Source organism: Petromyzon marinus, chromosome 38 (genome assembly GCF_048934315.1).
Source record: "Petromyzon marinus isolate PM22_M1 ecotype Great Lakes invasive population chromosome 38, UKy_Petmar_22M1.pri1.0, whole genome shotgun sequence".
In the NCBI taxonomy this organism is placed as follows: Eukaryota; Metazoa; Chordata; class Hyperoartia; order Petromyzontiformes; family Petromyzontidae; genus Petromyzon; species Petromyzon marinus.
In genome coordinates, this window is record NC_133704.1 from 11,716,903 (window position 1) to 11,734,903 (window position 18,001).

At 49.6% G+C, this 18,001-nt stretch overlaps 1 protein-coding gene across 1 annotated transcript; it reads left to right on the forward strand.

The window, feature by feature from the left end:
* The first annotated feature begins 2,955 nt into the window (after positions 1 to 2,955).
* Positions 2,956 to 17,616, forward strand: NUDT9 (nudix hydrolase 9). Its single transcript, XM_032967548.2, has 8 exons — positions 2,956 to 3,050; positions 6,650 to 6,967; positions 7,662 to 7,763; positions 11,274 to 11,360; positions 12,443 to 12,545; positions 13,040 to 13,183; positions 14,800 to 14,884; positions 16,266 to 17,616. The coding sequence occupies exons 2-8, from the start codon at positions 6,717 to 6,719 to the stop codon at positions 16,409 to 16,411; spliced, it is 918 nt and encodes a 305-aa protein (XP_032823439.2). The 5' UTR covers positions 2,956 to 3,050; positions 6,650 to 6,716; the 3' UTR covers positions 16,412 to 17,616.
* The last annotated feature ends 385 nt before the right edge of the window (positions 17,617 to 18,001 follow it).

Below are 18,001 nucleotides of genomic sequence, written 5' to 3' on the forward strand. Positions count from 1 at the left end.
AGTGGGTAAAAATTGACTTAGAATATTTTTTTTGGAGCATACAACAAACGGAGTAAAAAAAAGCGTGTAATAATAAAAAGTTCATGTTTATTTAAATTAAATGTGCTTACACCGCCCCCTGCTGAAAGCTCTCCGAACAGACACAACGACTTTGCATGAGAGTCAACATTACAACTTTTTTTTGGCAGTCAAATTATGAAAAAAAGACAAGAACCGGTTTTACTCTATCTGCCAATAAAACGGGTGTTAAGATACTCTTTGGTTCTATTGGGTAAAGTCACGTAGGTGAAAATAAAATAACAAAAAATCACGGCGTTTCGGCCACAACACAAGCGGCCTTCATCAGGTGAAGGGACGTGCCTGTCTGGAGGACAGCGCTGGAGTGGAAGAAGCCACGCTTAGATCACGACATTTAAGCTGTGTGAGAAGAAGACCACGGGCTTTGACAATAGAATTAGCATGTAATTTAGCATTGAAATAGCTCATAGAAATAGCTAAGTTATAAGCCATTTCAATGCTAAATTATATGCTAATTCCTTTGTCAAAGCCCGTGGTCTTCTTCTTCTCACAGCTTAAATGTCGTGATCTAAGAGCGTGGCTTCTTCCACTCCAGCGCTGTCCTCCAGACAGGCTCGTCCCTTCACCTGATGAAGGCCGCTTGTGTTGTGGCCGAAACGTCGTGATTTTTTGTTATTTTATTTTCACCTACGTGACTTTACCCAATAGAACCAAAGAGTATGGATCCTAGCAGTCACGAAAGCTTTAAATCGGGTGTTAAGATGTTCAAACACACATGATCCCTTTTACAATGTTTCTATTTGGCGTCTGCACATCTTAACACACATTCTTGGTTCTTTCGGTAAAGTCACGTAGAAGGGAAACAATAAAATAATAAAAATATAAAACAATAAAATTCTCACGACGTTTCGGCTGCAACACAAGCAATCATCATCAGGTGTGAAAACTAAATTTAGTTAAATAAATGAAAACAACTAAATTTAGTTGTTTTCATTCGTTTTCATTTATTTTATTGATTTTTTTTTACCTACGTGACTTTACCGAAAAAGACTAAAGATGAAGTTTTACCCTTTCCGGCAATAAAACATGTGATAATTGTTTTTTAATCCTTTTATCTGGCAACAAAACTGACACCTTTTTTACAAGGAGTCATGTTTACATTGACCACAATACCTGCGGTCGGAACGCAAACAAAAAACAACTCTGACAATGTACAAATAAAAAACAACGCTGATAATGTACATTGTTAATAATGTACATTATTAATGTACATTATCAGAGTTATTTTTGGTTTGTACATTATCAGAGTTGTTGTTTTTTGTTTGCGTTCCGACCGCAGGTATTGTGGTCAATGTAAACATGACTCCTTGTAAAAAAGGTGTCAGTTTTGTTGCCAGATAAAAGGGTAAAAAAACAATTATCATATTTTGTTACTGGCAAATGAGGTTTCCAATGGAATAAAACTTGTGTTAAGATGTTCAAACGCCAAATAGAAACATTGTAAAAGGGATCGTGTGTGTTTGAACATCTTAACACCCGTTTTAAAACCAAAGAGTATGAATCCTTGCAGTCACGAAAGCTTCAAATCTAGGGTAAAACCTATATTTATTTCAAGCTAAGGGCCACTTTACACGACACATTGTTGTCCTGTAACTCCATATTCCAGCGACTTCTGTCAATCCCACTTGTGGGTAAAAGCCTGCCAACACCGTGCCAATCACTGGGGCTGTTTGACCATACTTCACCATGCTCGTCAGTGAGTGATGGCGAAGAGACGGACAGAATTCAAGTCGAATGTCTTCATTGGGCTGTGGTCTTTATCTGGGGGCCTCTGGTGGCCTCTGGTGGCCTTTGATGCGGCCCCCGACACTAAGAGGCTCACCCCCCCCCCTTTTTCCTGATGACGACCGCTTGTGTTGCGATCGAAACGTCGTGGTTTTTTATTTTATTCATGTTAGAACCATGCTACAGTCTACAATTATAGAGTTTTGATGAGGAGTTCTTCTGGGATGGATGGTGGTGGAATCCGGTTTTAAGTAAGCATCCGTATGGGTAGCTTGGTTTGGTTAAATCTCGTAAATATAAAAAAATATGACACATTTATATTTACGAGATTTAAGCTAATCCAAAAAAATCCCCAACTTTAATTGGATATTGGTCGCGAAAGTCTGCTACGACTAACTACAGTACTGTACTATGTTTTAAACTTAACGTTACCTGCATGTGGTCCCATTGTACCCCACCCCCTTTGTTGACGTCCCCCAACCAATCAGCGAGGCGGAAACACTCCGCGCCGAAGATCGGGCGATTCACCGCCGCGGTGGTAAGTGGGGGTGGGGCGAGTGGGGGTGGGGCAGCAAGTTCCCGCTGACCAATGGGAAGTCGCGTCGTGGGTATGGCGCGAGGCGTTGCCCGTGGCGACAGGAAGCCCAGGCGGCCGGAAGTCGGGCCCCACGACCGGAAACCCGCGTGTCTACCTTGGGAGACCGAGGGAGGAGGAAGAAGACCGAGGGAGAAGACCGAGGGGAGGGGAGGGGGAGGGGAAGGGGAGAGGAGGAGGAGGAGGGGAGGAGGGGAGGAGAGGAGAGAGGAGAGGGGGAGGGGAAGGAGGGGAGGGGAGGAGGGGAGGGGAGGGGAGGAGGGGAGGGGAGGGGAGGAGGGAGAGAGGGGAGGGGAGAGGGGAGGAGGGGGAGAGGGAGAGGGGAGGGGGAGGGGAGGAGGAGGGGGAGGGAGAGGGGAGGGAGAGGGGAGGGGGAGAGGGGAGGGAGGGGGAGGGAGCGATACCGGGGGAGGGGGCGACCGAGGGAGGGGGGCGACCGAGGGAGGGGGGGCGACCGAGGGAGGGGGAGCGACCGAGGGAGGGGGGGGGCGACCGAGGGAGGGGGGGCGACCGAGGGAGGGGGCGACCGAGGGGGGCGACCGAGGGGCTGACCATGCGGAAGCGGCTGCTCGTGGTGGTGGCTGCGGCGCGCCCTCTCCTGCCTCTCCTGCCGCTCCACGCTCTCTCGTCTCTCGGCGCTCTCCGCCTGCAGGTCGTAGAGAGGCACTCGCCGGCTTCCCACTGCGCCCACCGCGCTCACTCCGCTTGTGTCGCTGTGTGTGTGTGATGGTGTAGGGGGAGGGAGCGGTGACACAGTTGTGTGTGTTACAGCCGGGCGCGTCAGTCAGTCAACCCATGGCACCTGCTGGGTCTGTCCCGTGACTGACCAGCAGCGAGCCTTCGGCATTGTCCGCCGCGCACCTCGCCTGGCACAGGCTTAGTGGCGAATGGAGGGTGTCGGTATCGGTGTGAGTGTGTGTGTGGGGAGCGGTGGCGCAGCGGTTAGCGCAGCGCGCTACCAACCCGGCCTCCAGAGTTCGATTCCCGTTCACGGCCAACAACACCGTCAGTGACGATGATCTGAACCGGTCCTGGGTCTCCCCTAGGTCGACTCGGTCTCAAACGAGTACCTGGTGCCGTGTGCAAATGTTGCCATTGTGGGGAGACAAAGGCGGTCGGGCGTGGTGCTGGCCACCCACCCCCTTCGTGTGCCGTGCCGGCCTTAAGAGGTGCTCGCTAACAGCACTTGCCCCAACAGTCTGTTAAGGCTGCACGGGGGATCTTTGTCTTTGTGCACTATTTAAAGTGCACCTAGCCTGGCACCAGCGCCGTGGTGACGTCAGACAATGGTGCTGATACAGATGAAGTGTATTTAGCTGGGAACCCGAGGCTGATTATAATCTTCGTAATCGATTTCAGTCTTCGCTGTCGTCTCTCGGGACCTGATGAAGGAGCTGTTTGGTAAACTAATCGCAGTCTCTTATTAAAGTCCAATCTTGTCAATTGTGTGCCACTGATGCAAAGCCGTAGCCACGGAGTCAACATTGGGGGGGGGGGGATAAATCTTCCAGGGGGTCCGCCCCCCCCCCCCAGAAAAAATCTAAATTTTAAAAGATTTTCCTGCCTAAAATATTTTTTAAAAAATTCACTAACACGTGGGATGGACTTTTGATTTATTTTTTTACAATGTCTAAGAGTGTTTTGTATTTACATTGCCTCTCTCTGTTTTATTTTATTTGTTTACCTTTTCTTATTTCATTGTACGTAATGGCAGAGATTATGGATTAATTCAGTACAACCATAACCACACTCATATAAACAGAAATCTATTTTATAGCGATATATTGGGTGGGGGGACGGGGGGACGGGACATTTTCAGCATATTTGAATATTGTGGGGGGGGGGGATGTGCCCCCCCAAATATATTATAATTACGACCTTGCACTGATGTGTACACGTGGCAGGGTTCACCGTGAGATTGTACCCCTTCAGATTTCAGAAGAGCACTTTCAGTTCCCCCTTTTTGAGCAGAGAAAAGGGGAAAACTAAAAACCTAAAAGTACAATGAATCCAGGAGGAGAGTTCGGAATGAATACCATCGTTCTGAATTGGGTGCGCATTCTCGCCACAAGCGCGACGGTAAATTTGCAGCGGGGAGATGTTAACGAACATGTTGAAAACTTCTTTCGCACCGTACGTCCTCGGTGTATGTGTGTGTGGCGTCCGTATCGCGGCTGACGCGTGCTGCGGTGTAGATGAAAACACGTCCAGCCTGTAACGCCTCGCGCAGTGTGTTGTGTCACTCGAGGAGAGGGTAAGCGTGAAGGAAAAGCACAGACGAGGGGGATACCAGGTGAGGTCCCCACTGAGCGATCACAAACGGTAACTTCAACAAAGTGGCCTGTCGTGTGTGGGAATTTCTAGCAGACAAATTGCTCAAAACGCGTGGTGTTGAGTCAAGATGTGAAGGGAAGAACCGGAAGGCCCCGGAGAAAAATCCACGCACCCACGGAGAGAGAGAGACACGCAGACTCCAAATATACAGGGGGTCAGGCTCGGGATGGAATCCACAACATCCTGTATATCAGGCGAGGTAGTTAACATTTCGCCATCGTAACTTTGTCCCTTACCCGCCCAAACGCTGTGCTCCTCTAGATATGAAAGTGTAACGGGATAATTAATGGGGTTTTACACGTGGGAGGAAAGTGGAGCAGCTGGGAAAAAACCTTGTGTAGTACTCCAGTAATTACCCTGTAATCGGGTCATTTGTATGGGGTAAGGGTAAACGGTAGGGTAAAGGTAGGCTCGTTGCTTTTTACCTTACCTGCTAAAGGGTAAAAGGTAGGGTAGAGTGATTGTATTGCGGTAAGGTAAAAATTATGGTAAAGGTAGGCTCGTTGATTTTACCTTACCTTGCCGAGGCCTAGGTGGACACATTACGTATAAAGAGGAACCAGCAGCTCGTTCATTGGTGGGGAGTAGCGCTGGGCCAGGTGTTTAGGAAAATTATCTTTGAACCCGCTGGTCACCTGCGTTCAAGTTTCCAGCGACGGCTAACATCAGTGGTGAGTGATGTCTCAATGGATTTATAGACGCCTCGCTTCCCCCCCCCAGTACGTCCTTCAACCCGAACTGAACAGCGCGGTAGAGAGTGTGGTCACCTCCGATTGGCAACTGTCGGCGACGTAGGGTGTGAAAGAAGTTCAATGTACGTACGTACACGCGAACCCCACGACGAATACGGCGTGGGGAGGCATTCATCCAGCAGTGAATCGTCAGTTGGGTGTAAAATATTGTTGATTAGTCGCTTTACAAGCAGAGGAAAAAATAAAAAAGAGGCCAGTGGTCTGCTTCTTATAAACAATTGAGAGGGAGTCAGCAGTGGAGATTGCCATGGGCAATGGAGTTGCAGGCAGTGGGGCAACAGAAGAGAAGGTGCAACCACCCATTGGGCAGAACTTGTAAGTACGTGGGCAAGTTGTGATACCCCCCTATCCCGTTCCCTATTCTAGCGTTAATTTAGTCAACATTTTAAAGTTTTACCGTTGTCGACTAAATATTTGTGAAATTTGTTAGTTTGTGAATTAAATCTAGTCATGCTCCTAGTCTCGTCAGATAATTCGATCAGTCAATCGGCTGATTCGGCAAATAGTTTTGTATACGCATATTGCCAATTGCTCTTTTTGGTCTTTCTCAGTGTTTCTTAAAACGTTGCTGAATTGTCTCAGTCTGCTTCTTCATTCATACGAGTCTCAATTTGTCTCGTCATAGGATGTCATGGTTCGACATTTGGTGGGCAGTCATTGTAATGTTTCATGATATCTTTTCCCCTTAGTCTTTGTAGACCAAAATGAAAATGCAATTCGTTGACGAATATTTTCGTCACTAACGCGGTCAACAAATGAGCCGTTAAATTTCGATTTAAAGCTTTCGTGACTGCAAGGATTCATCTTCTTTGGTTCTTCACCTGATGAAGGCCGCTTGTGTTGTGGCCGAAACGTCGTGAGAATATTATTGTGTTATTTTATTTTATCAATTTATTATTTTATTCTCATTCCACGTGACTTTACCGAAAGAACCAAAGAAAAGGAGCCGTTGTTAGGCCACGGTTTTTGCTTTCCGACTGGTACGAGGGATGGCCAGGATGACCCTAACGTAGCTTCAATCGGGGAAGCGCTTTGGGCTTCACTTCTAGACGGCAAATGGCACGATTACCGTTGAGCGACCATTGGATCGGTCCTCCCCCGGCACGCCTCGCATGTCACTAACAGGAGGATCGCGTTGCCTTCGTGTTCCCCCTCTCACGTGCAGGGTCGACGCGAGCGTGGGATCCTTCCTCTCGGGCCAGTGGTGCGGCGCGTCAACCGCTCGCGGAGCGATGGCTGCGGCACCGCCGCCGCCGCCGCCGCGATCGTGCAGTGCTGCGGGCCGCGACGCCTTGGCGGCCGGAGGCTGCGCCCCCCTCAACGTGAAGTGCCGCGGGGGGCTCTACTCCGGCTCGACGGTGAAGCGCTTCCCCGTGCCTGACGACCACGTGGCCTGGGGGGCGGCCTTCCCCGAGTACGCGCCCAAGGAGTACACGGCGCCTGCCGTGCTCGCGGGACCCGTGTGGGCCGACCCGCAACACACGTGAGCGGTGCCAACCCGTGCTGCTGCTGCTGCTGCTGCTACGTACTGCTTCGATTTCGGCTGCTTCTGTTCCTGAAACTTTGTCTGTTACTGCGACTGTTGGTTGTGCTGCTGCTGCTGCTGCTCTTGCTGGTACTACTGTTGTTGGTCCTGCTATTGCTTGCTGTTGCCTTTCCTGTCGTTGCTGCTACTGTACTACTGCTGCTGCTGCCGATTTTGACGTTGCTTTTGTTGTTGGTATTGCGATTGACCGTGCTGCTGCTGATGCTACTGTTTCTACCGTCGGCGCAGTTTATTGCTTCTGCTCCGTTTGTTCTATTGTGATACTCGTGATTATGTGAAGGCAGTAGAGAGAGAGAGCTTAATGACGTTCCTCTGTGGGCCCTCTCAGCAACCTGACGTAGGCTGCTCATCACCCCCAACTCAACATCGATCCCAGACGCCTGTCTACGACGGCGAAATGTATCAACGTCACCTTCTGTGTGCTGCCAAAAGCAGCGGCATAGCGGGCTGACTCGCTGTCCCAATGTCTTGCCTCTTCGTAGCCCGGGGACCTGAGCCCCTCCGGCCAGTGGCCCCTGGTGCAGTTGCACCACCTGCACGCCCGATGGCCCAAAGCTTAATGGAACAAGACTTGGCAGTCTAAATATTGCGCGGTATTCTTCATTATTTTTTTCCGACTTTTATCGGGCAGGGAAGGCTGGGGTGGGCGACCGCCAAAGTTCAATGAACTGGACGGGAAGATTGACCGCAGGAGCCACATGGGACGCTACAAGGTGGTCGACGGACTCTCCAGGTGAGTTCTTCACACTCGGTCTCACTCGGACTCTCCCCAGGTGAGTTCTTCACACGCAGTCTCACTCGGACTCTCTCCAGGTGAGTTATTTACATTCAGTCTCACTTGGACTCTCTCCAGGTGGGTTCTTCACACTCAGTCTCACTCGGACTGTCCCCAGGTGGGTTCTTCACACTCAGTCTCACTCGGACTCTCCCCAGGTGAGTTCTTCACACTCAGTCTCACTCGGACTCTCCCCAGGTGAGTTCTTCACACTCAGTCTCACTCGGACTCTCTCCAGGTGAGTTCTTCACACTCAGTCTCACTCGGACTCTCTCCAGGTGAGTTATTTACACTCAGTCTCACTCGGACTCTCTCCAGGTGAGTTCTTCACACTCAGTCTCACTCGGACTCTCTCCAGGTGAGTTCTTCACACTCAGTCTCACTCGGACTCTCTCCAGGTGAGTTATTTACACTCAGTCTCACTCGGACTCTCTCCAGGTGAGTTCTTCACACTCAGTCTCACTCGGACTCTCCCCAGGTGGGTTCTTCACACGCAGTCTCACTCGGACTCTCCCCAGGTGAGTTCTTCACACTCAGTCTCACTCGGACTCTCCCCAGGTGAGTTCTTCACACTCAGTCTCACTCGGACTCTCCCCAAGTGGGTTCTTCACACGCAGTCTCACTCGGACTCTCTCCAGGTGAGTTCTTCACACTCAGTCTCACTTGGAGCGGTCGCTTGCTCGCCTTCACCTCGCGCGACACAGCACGTTTCAGGCGCAGTATTTTTTGCTGGTGTTCGTAAACAAAGAGTGGAGTAGCACGGTGAGCGATTCGTACTTTGCAGTCCAGAGTTCTCTCGTTATTCACGAACTTGCTTGCTGCGATTTTGGCTATCCGCGAATTGCATCTGGAACTCTACACGACTGCATCGAGAGTGAGAGAGAAAGAAAGTGTTGAGATAGAATGTGATGAAAGAGAAAGTGATGAAAGATAAAGTTGTGAGATCATGTTCACGTATTTAATAGCTTATTTTCGTATTTACTTGCATTCACGGGCATTTCTGGAACGTATCCCTCGCGAATAACGAGAGAATACTGTATACACCCGGTGACCATGAGTGTTATACCCACCTTCGCCAGCCTGCACTGACCAGCTGGTCGAGTATGGTCTGACAACCTCCACGACTGATAGGGAGGTCTTCATCCAGCAGTGGACTGACAAAGGGCTGTAAATGGTTTTAAAGAACCTTCCTGGGTGGCGGTGCGTTTAGAGCAGCACATGGTTCGACACTGGAAGGCGGCGATTTAAAATCCCAATCGTGAGGATCGACTAAGCCAATCATCATCATCCCTCCAGGGTCAATAAAATGTGTAATTCTTTGTTGAGAAGCCAACAGTGGTTGTCTTGAGAAGTGACTGCCTACCGCCATAGGAATGTGGAGTTTTTCACACCGTAGTGGTTGTTCATTCTGAAACTGTTGATTTAATTTCGGGTTTTCGCCAAATACGATTTGTATACCCCAGCTTTTATTTGGCTCATTGTGTGTTAGCCAGCCAGCCCTGTGTAGGTAGCAAGGCCCGTTTATTATTATTTTTTGCTTGCAATCATCATCTCTCCACTAGGCGAGTCATTATTAACGTCACAATGGCGCGTGTGCTCCGTGCTTTGCCCGTTGTTGGGGGATTTATTTTTCCGTTCTTCTTTGTGCGGCTTTAGCAGGCCTGCTCAAACAAGCCGGTTTGTTTGCGGCCGTTGCTCAAAAGCGGCAGCGGCAGCGTGGTGCGGTTATGAATGAGCAAGCAGTACGTGCTTTGGGTGGGCTTCAGATAATGGCAAATGTCTTGCACACTGTGCCAAGCTCACAAATAGACCTCGCCTGGTAAACCGGAACGGAGAATGGGAACACAAGACGTGTTGTGCACGGCAAACCTGTGCCGAATGTTGAACGCACATTTGGCTCATCTTTCATAGATTGCGTTTTTTGTTGCTAACAAAACTCAAATAGATTGCTTCATTGTCATTTTAAGCATTTGGCTCACTGTTTTGTTGAAACACGTATTAAAGCTACAATTTATTTTTAACAAAAAATATTACATTCAAAATGCAGCATGGGGTGGGAGGGAGGAGGGTGCAGTGGCGGTGTAATGGTGAGTGCACTGCACTCTGAACCTGTGTGGCTAATGATATCAAAACCGGTCCAGGGCTACCATCATCCCCCCTTTACCAACCCAGAGTGACCAGCGTAGTGAAGTATGGTGAAACATATCCCCCACGGCCGACATGGTGTGTGGTAAGGCCTTCATCTCGCAGGGGATTTACAAAGGGCTGTGATTTTTATCACAATTATTATTATTACGATTTGCATAATGCAGTTTGGATTACAAAAAAGCATCTAAATGCGAACCTGTCTCTCTCAAGACACTTCGAATACATATAAAGGCTGAGGTTTACCGGCCGCGGAAGGCTGCACAGATGTCCAGATGGGCTTCTTCAAGCATTCTTTAAAATCTCAATTTACGTGCAGTAAATGTGTGAGAAAAAAAACCGAGATGGAAAGCACTAACAGAGCACGTGGCTTCCATGGCAACACGTTGCTGAATTCCGTACAACGCATAAGTACAGTACATGCATATAGCTTTAGAATTGCTAGTACACATTTGCGCGCAGTCACCTAAGGTGTACAGCTTGGTTAGCACATTTGACACGTTGGTTTTCTTGACCAATTTGATTTGTAATAGATTTTTGGTACAGATTGCGTGGGTAAAATGTGTGTCCTAAATCCCTCCTTTACCCAACGCAGCCAGTTAATAAATAAACTTTCCCAAATGATACTGCTTCAGCATTAGCACACAAACAGTATTTGGGGTACATATAAAAAATAAATCCTTATTTATTTCGGTAAGCGCACCCTGATTCTGAGTCGACTCTTGTCCTATCTGTCAGACTGCCGGTCACAATTGTAATTCTATCATTCATAATTTATTTGGAACTGCATTGTAAGTTTATTTTCAGCCCACAATGCTCTTGTCATACAGTTACAATTGCGTTCTTCATAATGCATTGCAGTCAAAATGTAATTGCACTTTTAGCCAACAATGCTGCTGTATATGTAATGATAATTGGCCCAAGGTCTGTTTGTATGTTAAACTTCTTTCGCACCGTACGTAGCCGACCGTGCTAATCGGAGGTGTAGGGGAAGGGCAACAAACTAAACACAAAAAGCAGTCCTAAAGAAATTAGTTTTTAATCTAGATTATTTGAAAGTGCATAGTTACAGTGGCTTCCTCATATCGGAAGGAAGAGTGGTCGGGACGGCCGCAGCAGCACATCTGAAAGCGCCGCACGATGCAGTGACCGTCTTTGTTCGATGCCTAGCCAAAAGCCGCCGCTGCTGCTTCTGCTGCTGCGAGGATGACCAAAGTTCGTGTGATGGTTGACGTTCTTTGACGAGATCCGCAGGCTATTGTGGTTGACGAGATCCGCCATGATGGTTATGATGGTCATAACGATGACGATTCTTCCTTGCAGAAACCCGATTGGCAGGACTGGGATTAAGGGCCGAGGGCTCCTGGGCAGGTGGGGCCCCAACCACGCTGCAGACCCCATTGTGACGAGGTGAGGAGAGCCCCCCCCCCCAACATCTGCTCTGTGCCCTCCTCACTCGGACGTTGCATTTTTATTGCCACATTTATTTTTTTACAGAAGACCCAACCCCCCCCCCCCCCCCAAAAAAAACAAAAAAATTGGTGCTGTTATAATTATAAGAACAGGGGTCCCTCCATGGTGATGTGGCCGTTGAATTCCGCTTCTAGAAATAAGCCTATTCGGTGATGTAGTGCGAGCTTCCCGGCCCCCAGGGTTTTGTGCCGTAATTCGCACATTTTCAATTTGCCCTCCTCGTGCTGCAGCGGCCGCTGGCGCGAGCCTCGCTGCGTTCCCGACGTAGCCGAGATCCCCGGGGGCTCCACCTCGTGGACGGAGGTGAAGGGCTCCCAACTCAGCTGGTGCACCACAGCGAAGTGGCTTAATGGTGAAGGCGGGGGGAGCGTAATACAGAACAACAATGATTGATTTACCGCACTGTTTCCCCCTCCGCTGCCTATCAGTCCCACAGTTATATAGCAGCCTGCTGTTGTGCATGGTGCTCATCCATCCAAGCACTACCCTGGCTGAAATGTGGTTAGCTTTGAAGCTTTATTGTAACCAAGTGCATTTGTAGGTGAATTAAAACTAAAAACTAAACGATTTTTATTTGACCAGATAAGGTCCACCAAGCTGTGTAGCTCTTTTTCAAAAGCGATCTGGCTGCCAAAAATGATTGCCCAGCAAAGTGGCTTGTCATGTGGAAATTCATAGCAGCCAAATAATCTAAATGCATGTTGATGCTCAGTGTGGAGCACCCGGAGAAAAATCCACGTGACCACGGGGAGGTCATGCAAACTTCAAATATACGGGCGTCAGGGTCGGGATCGAACCCCCGACCTCCTGTATACCAGGCGAGGTAGTTAACATCTCATAGCCACTTTGGCACCCAGGGCTATGGAAGAAGAGCGGTGTTATTGTTGCACCTGACGGCGATGACCATTGATAACGCTTCAAACTCGTGTTGCACAGCCTAGGATGCAGAGCCAACATGCAACGTCTACAAGATAGGAGATTCATTTTTGTTTTTTCCATCGATTGGTCTTGTTTCCTAGGTGGAAGCGCGTCGGGGGCGTGGTGGAGAAGAAGGATGGGAAACCCATCCTGCAGTTCGTGGCCATCAAGCGCAAGGACAACAATGAGTGGGCAATTCCTGGGGTGAGCAGTCTGTGTGTGCCCCTGACACCGGATGCACCTCACGGCACCTCAGTGAGGGCTTCTCGGCAAACCAGTCGATCCGCAACGTGCAACGCGCCGCGTTCAGCACAGAGCCGAGACGGAAGCGCAGGTTGCAATGAGAAACGTCGAGCTATTAAGTTGAACTCAACGCAAGAGAAAATGAACGTTTTCGGTCTACCGATTGTAGTCGACTACCTGTTTGGTGGTCGATTGCTTGGTTTTCGCTTAGAATTGGTGGCCGCCTCGACATCCTGCCTCCCGAAGGCGGGAGGCTCCCAACAAGCCACGGCCAGCGTGGCGCGACTGATGATGTCTTGACAGCAAGGCCTGGTAGGCCGCCCAAATTCTAAGCGGGCTGATCGCCCTGCTTAGCGTCTGAGATCTGACAAAATTGTGGCGTGTTTGTGGCTGTTTTTACCACGTGCTCACGTGTGTGTCTGTGTGTTTGTGCGTGCGCCACATGCTTTCCCAAGGGCATGGTGGATGCTGGGGAGAAGGTCTCTCTCACGTTGCGTCGGGAGTTTGGGGAGGAGGCCCTCAACTCCCTGCAGCTCAGTGGTGCTGACAGGAAGCACCTCCAGGAGCAAATCAACAAGCTCTTCTCTGCCGGGGAGATGGTGAAGGGATAAGCACACTTTTAATTTTGTGAACGTTTCTCTAAACGGTTCAGTGTGTGTGTGAGACACGTCCAAATGATGTGGCCATCGGTTCAAAGGTCAGGACGTTAAGCTGACACTGATGAGACGCCAGGTTCTAATCCAGGCAGCTGCCTGTGTTAATGGTCTTAGCCCGATCACTGCACAAATAAGCATCACATTAAATGTATTTTTTTAGCATAACAGGGCGAAATTCCAGCTCTTGAGAATGAAAATATATCAGTTTGAATGTCATGCGCCTCTTGGTGACAGGGCAGGTGGGAAAGTGTATACCCTCTGTTGTGTGCACCATAGGTCACGTGAAGGTAACTCGAGAGGGTAGCTATGTGATATCAGCAGGCCATTCTCTAAGCTTAACGGGAATTGCACTGCTCTGGGAGATTTCTGAATGGGTTCTAGAAACTTGGCGCCATGTCCTACGGACCGCGACCACATGGGGCCCCACCATTGAAAAACGACGATAAAATAATATTTTAGCCGCACTCATCATGTACCGAAGGGGTGGGGGGGAGAGATATATTTTTTTATTTCAGCGGGCTAAGCCACTTCTGTCACTGCAAGAGCGTCTTGTAGTGACAGTAATGACTGTGGTATGTCTTCATGTGTGGCCTGCGAAAGATACTTTAAAGTCCTACGAGCAGCCCATATGTCCATCGGTCTCTCCCAGCCAGCCAGCAGTACTTTTATTCTTATATAGAGTCATCTCTCTCTCTACCATTCTCTTGCCTTCTCTGTACTCTATATCACAATTCATCTCGATTTCTCGCAATGTTTCTGTTCCTCAATTCCTTTACCATCTCCTCCTCTGCGTCTCCCCCACTTCCCGCCCCCCCCCCCCCCCATCGCGCCATTTCCCTTTCCCACCTCTCACCCTCGCTCGCCTCATTCCCACCTCTTCACTTTCCATCTCAATCTCTCCCACCTCTCCCTGATCCTCTCGACCACTGCTTGTCACGTCCCCTCGCTCTTCTCTTTCCATTTTGCTCTCGCTCTTTTTCTCTCCGCTTCATCCCCTTTCATTCTCTCCCCGCCCCTCTCCTCTCCATCTTTTACTTCCTCCTCTATCAGCCTCCCTCACCACCCTCCTCTGTCTCCCTCCCCTATCACATTTGTGTGGAGGGTGGCGGCATTGTGAGACAGTGACGTCAGAGCCATGCACGACCCCCCGCTCAACTGTGTGGGATTTGGGTGACGTCATCGCGTGCAAATGTGCGCGATGACGAGCGTGCTTAGGGGCGTGGCATCCAGACAGTCTGGAATCCACCCAGGTTAATCATCACCCACGCACTTTTAAATCTAGTTTAAAAACTCATTTCTGTCGAACTGCTCTTTTGTGTTTGTTGTCCGTCCCCAGATTAGCATGGTTGGCTACGTGTACGGTGCCAAAGAAGTTAAACTCGCATACGTGCAGAACACTTGTTCCTAGTATAGTATGACTCAACCCTCACTCAGGTAAAAGGTTCCCCACCCATGTGTTAAAACAACAGACCTGACAGGTGCGCAAACCTGGCTCTCTGTGTTACCCTGCTACCCTTTGCATTCAAGTGCGGGATAAGTCGTGCGGCTTTGTCTGACAGGTCTACAAGGGCTACGTGGATGACCCACGCAATACCGACAACGCCTGGATGGAGACCGTGGCTGTTACTTTCCACGACGAAAACGGTACGACGGGCAAACGCGAGGCATCTCCGCGCGAGTGGAGACGCAGGGATGCCAGGGGTAGTACACCGGTCTCACCGAGGGTGGTGTAACGTACCCTCGTCGTTGTTCGGTACTTGTGAAGCCTATTTTGGTCACTCACGATTATTGTTGGTGGCTTTTTTTTTTAATTGTGGTGGTTGTAAGTAACAAAACAAAAAAAAACAGGCCGTAAATTAATATAATAGAATATTTAAACCGGTCCAAGAGAGACCTCCCTCCACCGTAATACACTGAGCAGCCCGGTGAAGTTGTGGTCAACCGACGCCTATGACCGACACAGTGTTGGTAGACCCTTTAAACAGCAGTCCATTGACAAGCACCTGCAAACTAATGGAACGTGTTTTTTTTAAAATGTATTTATCCATATAGTCTGAGTCTCACGGCTTTTTTAAACATGTATGTATGTTGAACGTCTTTCACACCGTACGTAACCAACCGTGCTATTTGAACGTTGCGGGGGAAAGGACAACAAGCTAATCATAAAAATCAGTCCTTAAGAAAGGAAGTTTTCAATCTAGATTTAAAAGTGCCGTAGCTCCCAGTGGCTTCCGAATTAAGGAGGCGCTCCTGCAATGATTGCACATTTGGATGTTGGGACGGTCCCTTTCCGTCGAGCCTTTTAAGTGCGGGAGAGAGGCAGTGCCCGGAATTAAAACACTCGAAGGTCCAGGCAAGTGGGCTCACTCACCCCAGCACGCTTTGCTTCCATCCGCCCTCACCATCTCGCAGCCTAGCAGGTCGGGGAATTTCACATCTCCCTGTGAAAACTTTGTGATACAGCGTCGCAGTTTTATTTAAGACAGTATTTTTGTTTACGCATTGCTGCCTCGCTTGTATTGGCGAATGTTGCGTCTTTTATGCAGTTTAGTTTGCTCCATTAACCTAAACACAACAGTAGGGTAGCGTCCTGTACATATGCAGCCCTTTTGTCGATAAACGGCAGTATCTATGAACAATTTTACTTTTATTTATTTTTGCCAAGTAAGGCCCACCGAAGGCCTCCCCATGTACGAAGGCCCCCCCCACGCTGTGTGGGTTATGGGGTGCATTTGACCATACTTCAGCACGCTGGTCAGCGCAGATTGGTGAAATCCGGCGCATCCATGCGGGGTGACATCAGTGTATGTTGCCGCATTGCTATCTGCTGCCCGCGGCGTGAACTCACCACATCGGCATATCGCGCGCGCTTAAATGCCGTGAATGGTAGCGAGTCGTTCGCTACGCGCACGATTATTTATCCGTTGAACGCGTGCTTGAGAATCGATCTCGGGTCTACGAATCGACGCTTCGTTGCCTGCAAAACCGGCCAAGCGCCGCCGCCCACCTCGTGCCGTTTTCCCAGGGGAGAACGTGGGCAGGCTGCCCTTCCAGGCCGGGGACGACGCCGTGGGCGTGAAGTGGGTGGACGCACACTCGGCGATCAAGCTCTACGCCAGCCACACGCTCTTCCTGCAGAAGACCGCCGAGCTGAGGCACGCACACTGGTAGCGTGGTAGCGTGGTAGCGTGGTAGCGTGGTAGTGTGGTAGCGTGGTAGCGTGGCAGGGGTGCCGTACCATCTCCCACCCACCCACCACCACCCCAACCGCCTGTGCGTCACCGCCCGCTGGGGCTTGTGGCGGGGGGGGGGGAGGTGGGGGGCTTCCCTCGTGGAGGCTGTACACAACACTGCAGATTCTTTCATTCCAACGAGACCCCCCGCCCACCTGCCCGTCACGAAAAACATCACCTGGGACTACACCTAAAATAGGCAAGGCTATTTAGGGTACCGTTGTGTATGTCGGGATGTGCATAGCTTCAAAGCATTAAGAACCATTTTGAGGGATTTTAATTGTAATAATTCAATGGTCACCATCTCCCTGTTCAAACAAGCATGGTGGTGGTGGTGATGAGGCATACTCATGTTCAATGGGATGTCTGAGTCAGCAGTTAGAATTCGGCATTGTTATGGTGGGAAGGAGGGGGGCAGCTTATCCATAGAACAATGCTTGTGTTATTCTCGTCAGTGAGGAGTGGTGGGCGTAGTGGTTAGCTCACCGTGCTAACTTGGGTTCGATTCCCCATCAGGCATGCCAAGCTTGGCTCGAATATCCCCACCGGATTGTGCATGGGCACAGCCGTTGTGCTAGTCCACTGCTGGACGAGGGCCTCGTGGTATGGTTACTGGTCGCGGGGTTATTTTAGTTTTACCATACTTCACCATAATGATATGTGGGGACTCGGGGGAGGGTTGGTTAAATGCAGGAAGCATAGATGTGCGGGGAAAGCACATTCCAACAATGCAACTTTGCTGCAATGCCCTTTTTTGCCCACATACCACAACCCCACGAGGTAACCCCCCCTCCCCCTAAGTTGGCTTGGCCTTAAATGATTATTACCTAGTGCAGTGTGTAAACATCAGCACTGGGTGGGGGGGGGGGTTGTACGTGGTGCTCCACACACCACCTGCGCTTAACGCAGGGGGGATCTTGGGTCAACTCTTTAAAATCGCAACCGCTACGCCATCAGACCTCCACGAGTGAAACGCTGCAGTGTCAAAACCACGTGTGCAGCTTGCGAATATCAACTGTACAACGGTGTGCTCGGCTTTATTAGAATTGTATCGGCTGTGCGTGTTGTGGGGCGAGCAGTCTTGGTTGATTTTTGCCGTAAAGGCATCTTTCACGGCATCAGAATAAACATAGCCTTTGCCCAGTCATGCGTGAATACATTTTGTTTGCGACTAATATATGTACTCAAATACTATTATCCGAATGAAAGAAGCCCAAAGCTGCATGACAACCGAGGCCAGATTTAATAGGTGTAGTCCATGAGCACAAACCAGATATTTGCCTCGTCAAACCACTGGCATCATTTTAGCAGTTCCACACTCTTCGTGGCCGAGTAATAGTGAATGTGATAACGACTGCAAAGTGAGTGGCGCTGTTAACCAATTCACTCATATTAGCGATTGTAAATAACCTGGTGCTGCTCGGGTTTCGCTTTGCTACCCGTGCCCTGGCCCGTGAAAAAGTAGGTGGTTGGTTGTGACAAGTTGGGAATGCAGCGATATTACCGAATACAATCACCCAGAAATGTC

Bases quoted from the DNA above. Each gene is read 5' to 3' on its own strand.
- NUDT9 (XM_032967548.2), top strand. From the start codon at position 6,717: ATGGCTGCGGCACCGCCGCCGCCGCCGCCGCGATCGTGCAGTGCTGCG. The intron at 6,968-7,661 runs GTGAGCGGTGCC...TTTATCGGGCAG, and splicing joins TGGGCCGACCCGCAACACAC to GGAAGGCTGGGGTGGGCGAC. The intron at 12,546-13,039 runs GTGAGCAGTCTG...TGCTTTCCCAAG, and splicing joins ATGAGTGGGCAATTCCTGGG to GGCATGGTGGATGCTGGGGA.